Genomic DNA, 10,666 nt, shown 5'->3' with positions numbered 1-10,666 from the left:
GAACTGGAGGTCTCTAGCGCCTCCGTCAGGGCAGCAGTAAAAGTATTTAAGTCATCTGTCTTTTTTCCAGTAGTTCCCTACTTTTCTTGTTTTTGATCCCCTAAGACCACAAACACATGGAGGACATGAGGCTCCTGTTTGCCTCAGATTGTGCCTGTGGAGATAGACTGACATGAACTGATGCAAGTATCCAAACAAAGACTTTCCTGTAACAGAATATAGAAATCACATGGTGACAGCAATTATAAGTAATAGCTTTTAGTACCAACAAGGCTTTATTTAAAGTGCAAGTCACATCAGTAGGTAAATCAGACGTACTGGGACGCAATAAAGATGATTCAACACATAAATAAAAACTCATGATGAGTAGAATAAGGCCAGGAACAGAAACTGGTGCTCGGCCGTCACAATGCATGTATTAAACAACCTGTCCTTTTATTTGGAAACTGCAGTATTAAAATACAATCTTATACACAGGGGTACTGGAGAAATAGGACTTTTTATTTAAGTGTCTTTACTGACTAGTCATGATGCTTATAAGACATACAACAAGCTGTGTCTCAATTAGGGGCTGTGTCCTTCTGAGGACGCGGTCTGCCCAGCCCACAAAGACCACCTCCTCCTTGGGACAAGTTGACCGTGAAGGCTGACCCGAAATGAGAAGGTCTGGTCTAAAGAGACTTATTGCTGTGTGTAGCATTAGCTGTTAGGTTAAGTTGAAGCATGATACTCAAGTGTTGGATGTTTTGCTGCTTGTAGTAGCCATCACCTCTTTGAAAAACTGTTTGTCACTGAAGCGCAATGCATCCAGGGATAGGTTTGACTGGGGAGAATGCACACCTTGGCCGTTTTGTTTCTAGGGAATCGCAGGAAGCATTTGTCGGCTGCATTCTGAGGAGCCTTTGAAATGGGACTGTCTTATTGCGCTGCTGAGACGCAAAAGGTCTTAAAAATGCAGCATACGAAGAATGCAGCCCCTGACAGGCAGAAGGCATTATGGGTAGGAAGATGATGGATGCTGGCATGTGAGTGATAATGGCTGTCTGCCCACTGCACAAAGCATCCACCTGGTGAGGTGCTGCCTACGGCATCAAACCTGAGTCCCCAACAACTCCTCCACAGCGGTCCGTCCACTGAAGATGACATCATTCACTGACACACCATCGTAGCAGGAACCAATCAGAGACAGCGAGAGATTGTTCTTCCTTATGAAGCTACGCATGGACTCTGTAAAGGCAGACAGACACTCCTTATGTTTCACTACAGCCTGAAAACAAATAATCTTAAGATATGATGTAGAAGTCAACACTCACCAACTCTCCGGTAGTGTCCTTCATAGTACTGAGGTATACAGTCCTAGTGAGAGAAATACAGCAGAGATGTCATCACTGTTACAACAACCTACAGGACAGCTGACATGCAGTGTAAGTCAAAGACCAGGGGACAGGAGCCAGTGGTGAACTGTGCAGTGTCTTAAGATACAATGAAGAATGAATGAAATAGTGACAAGAATTTGTGACTGGTCTGGAGTTCATGTTTGAATCCTGTCCTGTCTTACCCTTTGTAGAGCCACCCAACTCCACCTGGGTGCTGCGGTGACTCCCAGGTGACAGTGCACCGCCTCTGTGGCTCTCGCTAAAAGACGCTCCTCTGTCACTGTGTCTGGGGCCCCGAACTCTTCCTGGAACCAGGCCCCGCCCATCATCACCTAGACGACACAGTCACATGAGCTTAGGTCGGAGGTGTGGACTCACCTGACAACAACATGGTTCACTGCAGAGAACACACACGGCTCTGCCCCTCTTCAGCTGCCACAATCAATATTATAAAAATTATATTATCAACAATATGGGTCAAATGATTATGTGTGAGGCTAAATGTGAGACACAGATAATCATTGGAAACCTTGAACTTTTAACTCATGGTTTTGGTTTTCCTGCCTCCACCACTTATCTCTAACACACAACCACTGCTTCATGTTTAAACAGAGAACTTTAGGAAATAATATTCCAAAGGAAAGCAACATAAAACTGCTCCACAGCTGTGTGTGTGTGTGTGTGTGTGTGTGTGTGTGTGTACCGTCAGTCTTGTCGTCTGTCCTTCAGGTCTGTTGTGTTCAGGGAAGGGAACAGAGTCATAGACGACCCCGAGCAAACCCCGATCCTCTGAGGATGGAACCAGGTGACCAAAACCCTGAGAGAATCAAAGAGAAGGATTTTTTTCTTTCCTCCTCTTCAGAGATCTTTGTGTAGCTCCCTGCCTTGGTCTCAGAGCAGGTGTAATGTGGAGCATCCCACAAAGCCCCTTCACCGGACAGAGTTTTGTGTTCCGCTCCCCAACCAGGTCTGCATATTTAGTCTCTGATTCAACCCGATGTGTTTTTTTGTCTGTGACATGACAACATCACAGTCTGTGAAAGTAAACGCTGCACGTCTTGGTAACAGCTCAATGATGGAATCTTATCACACTGCTGAGTGTCTGTCCAGCCAGGCTGCTGACAACAATGTCAGCCCGACACAGAGTATCTGAGTGGACAACAGAAATGACAAACACTGTTGTTTCTATCCCCCCCATCTGTCAGTTCTGTGTTTAGCTCATTTTAAGACAACACTGTTTTCAGCCTCTCCCCCTCCTGCATTACTGCCAGGCTCGACTGACATACACTGACTCTGGGTCTTCTCGACTCAGACATGGACGTTTGGGGGCCAACCCCAGAAAATAGGATGAATTATGAACAGAGGCACGATATTATTGTTTGCATCGTTGGCTTTGTTGTTGGCACCTGGAAAGTGTCAGTGGGTCATCAGAATGAGAACGGCCACAATGCTACTGCCTCTCCTTCCAGATACAGTACAGATGTCTTGGTGAAGAGAATGTGCTTGAACCTCAGACACAAACTCATGAGAGTGGAGTCATGTTCTCATCAGAGCTAAATGATAATTGTGTGTCTCTGAGTAGTTCTCACCATTACGGGCAAGATGGAACCGTCATACTCCAGATTTACCACAGCGACTGTTACCATGGCGATGTCCTGCAGCTCCTGGATGAGAGGTTGACAGGAGGAAGGCAGGGCTGACGAAAGGGCTGGGGTGACAGAGAGATGTGATGACTTCATGTTATAGTGAATATAGAGCATATTTCTAGTTGTATAATTTCAATTGATACTAAATAAATAAAAACTTGGTGAGCCATATGTAATGAGCAGAGTTTCTGCCGCTGATCAGACGACATCGGGAGCCACCACTGACCTTTAGCAGGCATAGCAGAGATGATGTGATCGGCTGATATGACTCCATCCTCCAAAGTGATCTACACACAAACACATGTTTTATGAAAGTTGCCAAATAACACCAGAGTATGAGAAGTTAACCTGTCAACTCCACTCAGATGTTTAGCAGGTAAAATACCCACCGTGGTCACCATCTTGGTTTAGCATTGTAACTTGCTAGCATTTAAAAATTAGTTTGAGACAACTAAAAACATAAACTGCTGACGGGAATGTCTTTTTTTTATTTGGTTGAAAATCGAAATATTATACAAATTAATATTCTGACTTGATGACAGCAGTAGATGTAAAATATTCAAAATATTTGAACCAGTATATTGAGTAGTTGAGAAAGAGATGCGACACAACGTAACTAAAATTATGTGCAAATATCACAGATCATCACAACTTAGTTTTGTTATTTAAATATATAATCTATTATAAACCTGAGCATCACATTCATACACATCATGATACAATCAAGCGAACACAGTTCATGATCCTCACTGACCTTCCAGCCAGAGTGTGAGGGACTGATGTGTCTAACAGCTGCGTCTCTGTGAAGCTCTACTCTCCCGCTTTGTTGAAGGTAGTCTGTGATGGATTCAGGGAGGGTCTCCACTCCTCTTCTCAGGGACCACTGGGCCCACGACTCTTTAATAGATCTCTCAGCCAGTGGGCCAGGGGGGACCACAGGAGTGGGACCTGAGGTTTTTCATACATACAACAATGCTTCAGACGAAACAAGCATCACACTTCAAGCTAATGTCACTGAGATGGACTGAAAGAGAGAGAAGATAGGTTGTGTGTGTGTGTGAGAAGCTGAACTCTAAAAGCTAAATGTGAAAGTGAAACAAAAACAGATGTCAGCAAAAGTAAAAGTGGCAAAGTGTACCTGAGCCCAGCAGCATGCCTAGTGTCAGGGAACCTCTACTCTGCTCTGCCTTGTAGAGCGGAGGAAAACAAGAGCGCACACTCAACTGCCTGCAGTCCCCTGCAAACACACCACGACACAAACTGTCCACAGCAATGTCTGCCAGCTAGACACACACAGAGGAGGAAATCAAAATAAAATAGCAAGCAATTACACATTTATTAGTCTCATAAGACAACTGGTGGCATTGACAAATATGAATCTTGAATCTAACTGAATCACATTGAAAGGACAGGTCTTAATACTCAGCGCACGAAAGAGTTGCTGTTCGAAAAATGATGTCATATAGTGTAGTAATTAAATCTGGCAACCAAAAAGGAAGAGACAGGATCTGCATGTTATTCAGATAAATCCATCCATTTGTCATCACAAGGAATCAATAACATCCTGATGACATCATTATGAAATAGAAAACAAGGCAACATACAATGTAAAAAGTGAGCACTGCCTGAATGGGGTTTATGCAGCATGTGCGCAGGGTACATGCCACCCCCTTTTTTATTTTGGTTATTTTGTCTTTCTTGACAGAGACAGTGGAGGGAGAGACAGGAAAGGCTGGAGAGAGATAGAGGGAATGACATGCAGCAAAGAGGCTCAGACCAGATTAGAATCCAGGCCACTGTGACAAGGCCTTGTCACATGACACAAGTATGCACATTTTACCAGGTGTGCTACCTGTGAGCCAGGTGACAAAATGTCTTGTTCATATATATCGTATATATCGTGAACACTTCCCCTCACCTCCCTTCCAAGCCTCCGAGTAACAAATGAATGGATAGATTCATCGTCCTCCTTGCTTTTTTTCACCAGTATCTCCATGGCGACGCTCAACAGGAGGGGACGAGAGAAGGGCGGGACTGTCCGCAAAAGTCCACTGAAATGAAGAATGAAGTGGGTATTAAGACACAGAGACGTTAGGAATTGCAGTAATAGTACATGTCAAAATCACAAGGGGTGTGGTTTTAACACAGACGATGCAGAGAGTCAATACACAGTGTTACACAAAGTGATGACAACACACTCAGTGGCCACTTTATTAGCTAAACCTCTGTATCCTCCTGATTTCTGCGTCCCTGTTGCTCTGGTCATCAGACCGGCCAGCTTCAGCCCCATCAACTAATCTCCGTTGTTAACAATTTAAATGTAGAGTTGCTGCACAACAGTAGCATAAAAGAAATTTTGGATCTTGTTATAAAAAGAGTATGAATTCTTAAGATAGAGCCAAACTGGTTTTGTGAGGAAACAGAGACCTTTGATCACAGAAATCACATCAGTTCATTCTTGGGTGTAAATTAAACTTTGTATCAAATTTGAGGAAATTCCTTCAGATTGTCCCTGAGATGTCGTGTTCACAAGAGAGGGACGGAACACAAACTGTAAAGGCGCAGGAGGCAGCATGAGCAGTGATTCACTGTCAAAGTGAATCTTTGGATTATCATTGAGTCAGCAGGGGTCCTTCCGACAGTTGAAAATAAAGACATCTCATTTCCTGAAGCAGCTCCCTGTAACGTCCTCACAGCATCTTATAACACATCTGATTTTACAGCAGGTCTGCAATGAAGAATAAACATGTTCTGCCATCTGTATTTACCATGTTCTCAATTCATCGCACAGTAACGTGTGGTCTGTTGTAGCTTCTCAGCATCTTTCTGGCCACTATACTGATAGTGACCGCGTCAGTCTGTGTCTCCAGATAACACTGAACACAATAGCAGAATATTCACGACACACCCATTGACAGCAGAACACATACCAGCGCTCACTGCCACCTCACAGCTAGAGGCTGTTTCATTTCCTCTTCAGGTTGTCTTTTTTTCCAGATAATTAAACACAACAAACTTCTCCACTAACCAGAGGGTCGGTGGTTCAATCCCGGTCTCGAGCATTCTGTGTGCCAAAGTGACCTTGGGCAAGACACCGAACCCCAAATTGCCCCTGAAGGCTGTACCAGCAGTGTGTGATTGATTGTGAGTGTGGTAGAGAAAGATAAAGACAGAAATGCATGAATGTACGTGTGTATGTGTGTGTGTGTGAATGGGTGAATGGACTAGAAGCTCTGTATAAATACATACTATTTTCCACCCACTACTACTAATAATAATATAATATGGAATGAAAACTGAAAATATGGACAGAGCAACAAAGCATTAGTTGTAATGATGGACAAACTAAATTTATTGTCAACATCTGACCTTATTCCTGAGGGCATCTTGTGGAGCTGTCCCTTCACGTACAGAAATCTGTTCTTGGAGGCAACGTGACTGGAGGTGACTGGAAGAATCTCCCCCGCAAGACCCAGGTCATCCATCTACACACAAACACGCACACACAGAGTTTGGGACATGTTTACATTAGAACAGTTTTCCGAGGTCCTGTATGTTTGAGAATTGTTCAGTTCAATCACTTCTGAGATGCTGAGACAGGCTGACTGAAACTGAAACAGTTTCTCTGCAGAACAGGCAGAGAAACCTTTAGACGGACTGGATGAGTTGAAGACTTATTTATCTCCTACTTTATTCATGTGGATTTTATTCTTTAACAATGGGTCCTCCAGTTCACTTTTGTGTTTTATTCACCTTTTTCACTTGTGTGGTTGAGCACTCTGGTCCCCATCAGGATTTTGATTTACCCCAAGTTCCCCAAAGGTGTCATCAATATCAAGCAGCCCACTTCAGAGTTCCTACTTTCTTACCCTTACATTCTTTTCTTTTTCAGATCAGAAGGAGACTTTCCTAAACCTGTGCTGTTGATTTTAAAGTCTGAGTTTCCAGTCTAAGATAAACTTAATTTCTGTGGTAGAACTTACCATGTTGAGCGTGTTGCGTCCAACCGCCCCAGCAGGTCGAATCCCTCTAGGTCCATGTTCAAACACGGCTCCATCCGCCCTCCTGGTGGACCACAGCCAACCTCCAAAACGGCTGCTGGCCTCCACTAGTATGACCTGGAGACAAAGAAGAGACAGACTGCTCAGATACGACAACCAAAAGGTTCAAACAAACATGATGAAGACTCATTGAGATGAATCAAAGTGCAGGGCAGCATTTCAAGAGGACTCCTGCACAGGGAAATAAAGGAAATAAAAACAATAAGCAGCCACACCTACACGTGCTGCATAAAACTGCTCACATGCCTCTTTTCTATAAACCTTTATTTCTTATATGTGCTGTCAATTGTTATTATGATTATAGACATTATTATACTCAAGGGAGGTGGCTGGGGGAGATATACCCCATATCTGAGATAAAGTGTTTATCATTGTGATAATAACAAACAACAACATGGTCACAGTGGTCACAACTGAAGATCATGTGGTGTGTGTGTGTGTGTGGTGTGTGTGTGCATGTTTGTTTGTTTGTGTTACCTTGGTAACCTGGGGGCTCTTGCAAAGGTAGTAAGACGCTGCCAACCCCCCTATCCCCCCTCCAAGGACTGCTACAGTTGTCATTGGCGTGCAGTGACCCACTGACAGAGTGAGGGGAGGTGAGGAGACAGCAGGTGAATATGCAGCTGAGACAGGGTGTGTCTGCTGAGGAGGCCTGTGGATGGTGATATGACAAACTGTTAGTTTATCAGTCAGCCCAACACAGACTGAAGGACTTCCAGGACTTGCTTGTATAATCAACTCAATGGCTGTGTTTCATATGACATATTATCTCCTCTATCCTTCTTTGTCAACACCTAATTCCACTGTGATCCTCCTCACTGAAATACAGCTTTACATTACTCAGCCAGCAGAGCTAATACAATAATATTTGGGAGTGAAACAAAATATCAGTAGGGCTATATATTGTCGCCTGACTCAAGATATACAGTTATTGATATGCTGCCTCTAAACAGTGATATTTACCTATTTAGTTATATATATATATATATATATTAAGATCAAGATTCCTCTTTATGGTCCCACACACAGCATGCAACATGCTATATACTATATACATATAGTTTGGACGTTTGCCTGTTTATGGTTGTGGAGATGACAAAGTTACTGTATGTTTGTTTCAGATTAGAGAGACTTTGTGTGTTTGTGTCTGTGAAACTAAACTGCAGTGAATAATAACACAAACCCTGCAACCTATTTAAGGGCATATGGTATTTTTCTTCAGGCAGAGAGATATCGTGATGAATCCTTATATGATTATTATATCAGAATCACTGAGAGACACTGAGAGACACACAGAGAGACACTGAGAGACACACACAGAGAGACACTGAGAGACACACAGACACACACAGACACACACAGAGAGACACTGAGAGACACTGAGAGACACACACACAGAGACACACAGACACACACAGAGAGACACTGAGAGACACAAAGACACACACACACACAGACACTGAGAGACACATAGACACAGAGAGACACTGAGAGACAGACAGACAGACAGACAGACACACACACACACACACACACAGAGACACTAAGAACAGCTGTCTCACACACACGCCGACAGATAGATAGACACACACACAGAGACACACACACCGACAGATAGATAGACACACAGAGACACATAGACAGACAGATAGACAGACAGACAGAGACACATAGACAGACAGATAGACAGACAGACAGAGACACAGACAGCTCTGACCTTTAACATGTGACGTCAGACGGATCCCATCACTTTCTTCCGGTCCTGACAGCAGCGCGTGCAGCAGTAATTATAAAACCCTCGCGCTGTCCCCTTCACAGAAACGTCCACAAGTCTTCTTCCTCATGTAACTACCAAACAATGAAGTGTGCAGTACCGCCACCAGCTGGTGTGGAGGGAATATCACACCCTAAGAAGTAATAACGTGGATAATAATAATGATACTACTACTAATAATAATAATAATAATAAAAACCCTCTAGTTCAAATTAATGCAGACACCAGTCTCCTGAACTAAAATAAGAAAAACGCCAATGGCTCTCAGTATTGCTCATACATCCACCAGTAGCCTTGTTAAATCCATATTTACTTTGACTAAATCCAGGTTTTTATTTGCATCTGCACCAAATTGCACACATTCATTGATATCAGGGTTTTAACATCACGGTCCATGAATCATTCTCTGTGAAATCAAGGAAAATGTAGAAAATGCCATTTTGGGTTGTCTGTCCCCTATTTCGAAAACTGACTGGGTTCTTCCCGGACCTGTGGTAATCTGTCCAGTCATGTTTGTGTAGTGTTGCTTACAAACAATCCCAGATTTTCTTGCTTTTCCTGTGCATGCAGCTGCAGCTTCCTCTCTTTGACCTGGGACCTGCAGTGTTGGAGCTCAGGGGACAAACTGAAGACGATCAGATCCACTGTGCAGGAACGACAGTACCCTCCTTCAGTGCACTCAGAGAGATGTGAGACACTAAACTTCTTTGTCTCTTTTAATTTGTTTGTTGTTGCTTCTATGTTGTGGTGTCTTTAAGGACCCTGGGCAATGACTGTATTTTCTAATAATGTAGCCTAGAAATCCTACTTCCAGTTTTAATCAGTCCTTGTTATTGAAAAATCTGCAAATGTGTCCCTACCAGGATCCTGTGGGAAGAATGATGATCCAGAGCAAGTGAGCTGTGCATCTACCCTGGTTACCTAGGTGATTATCATTAGTTGTCACTGACAGCAAACGTATCTCTTACTTGCCCCAACATTAGGGAGTTCACTGAAGAGCTGTTATCATGTGTTCATGTGATTGTCTATACAGCGTCTTGTTTTTTGACAAACTTATTCACACAAACCAGAATTCCTTTCAAACACTTGGTAAATTCCTATAGTGCATTTCTAGTCTCACACACATTCATAGTGCTTCCTTGTGCAGCACTTTCTCTATCACACGTCACTCACACACTGGCGGCACAGTTCAGGGTTTAGTATCTTGCCCATGGAAACCTTGGCACACAGAACGATGGAGACTGGGATCAGCCCGCTCTATCCTCTGAGTCACAGCCGCTCCTAATGACTTGATGACGTGGGTCATCTGGTAAATATTGTTTGCAACCCACCTTCCTTTATAGAAATAGCATCAGCACAGTAGAGATGTTGTTTTTCTCAGTGAATTATCTTCTGCTCCAGGTTCATTGTGTCTCCATCAGTACGATGAACTATTTTGCTGGAGTCTTGTAGCTGTAAAGATGAATCTGTCATCTTATTCTGAAGGTGAATGTGCTGCTGCTGCTGTCTCTCAATGATCTGAACATGCTCTCATACAGAAATCTGAGATTAAAGAGCCTATGATTTTAAAGTGTGACCACTACCACTATGTATTTAATTAACATCAAAATCTTAGACAACCATTGTAGTTGAGCAAGTCCAAAGGTTTTCAGAAGTAAAGAAGACCAAATGAGGGAAAAACATTCATATGAATAATAAAAAGAAAAAAAGAAAAAGTTATTTCCTGCTTTTCATTGTTTTCCAAATTCTTTCAGCACTTTTGGTCAAACATTTGTTAACGTGTCATAGTCAAACAACAGTTTTTGATTG

At 43.0% G+C, this 10,666-nt stretch overlaps 1 protein-coding gene across 1 annotated transcript; it reads right to left on the bottom strand.

Moving 5' to 3' along the window:
• Positions 1-256: 256 nt before the first annotated feature.
• On the bottom strand, positions 257-8,943 carry ppox (protoporphyrinogen oxidase). The gene is made up of 13 exons (XM_020091382.2): positions 8,801-8,943; positions 7,561-7,735; positions 7,006-7,140; positions 6,392-6,507; positions 4,941-5,073; positions 4,161-4,305; positions 3,777-3,970; positions 3,249-3,309; positions 2,966-3,084; positions 2,080-2,193; positions 1,559-1,708; positions 1,314-1,356; positions 257-1,227 (listed from the first exon to the last, which is right to left on the bottom strand). The coding sequence occupies exons 2-13, from the start codon at positions 7,642-7,644 to the stop codon at positions 1,091-1,093; spliced, it is 1,431 nt and encodes a 476-aa protein (XP_019946941.2). The 5' UTR covers positions 7,645-7,735; positions 8,801-8,943; the 3' UTR covers positions 257-1,090.
• Positions 8,944-10,666: the final 1,723 nt, after the last annotated feature.

This window comes from Paralichthys olivaceus, chromosome 13 (assembly GCF_024713975.1).
Source record: "Paralichthys olivaceus isolate ysfri-2021 chromosome 13, ASM2471397v2, whole genome shotgun sequence".
Taxonomy (NCBI): Eukaryota; Metazoa; Chordata; class Actinopteri; order Pleuronectiformes; family Paralichthyidae; genus Paralichthys; species Paralichthys olivaceus.
The sequence above is the reverse complement of the archived record's forward strand: the minus strand, read 5'-3'. Positions and strand labels throughout refer to the sequence as shown.

Coding starts and splice junctions, on each gene's coding strand:
- ppox (XM_020091382.2), bottom strand. CDS start 7,644: ATGACAACTGTAGCAGTCCTTGGAGGGGGGATAGGGGGGTTGGCAGCG. Junction 2,194..2,965: donor GTTCCATCTTGCCCGTAATG/GTGAGAACTACT, acceptor TGATTCTCTCAG/GGTTTTGGTCACCTGGTTCC. Junction 1,709..2,079: donor GACAGACGACAAGACTGACG/GTACACACACAC, acceptor TGTGTCGTCTAG/GTGATGATGGGCGGGGCCTG.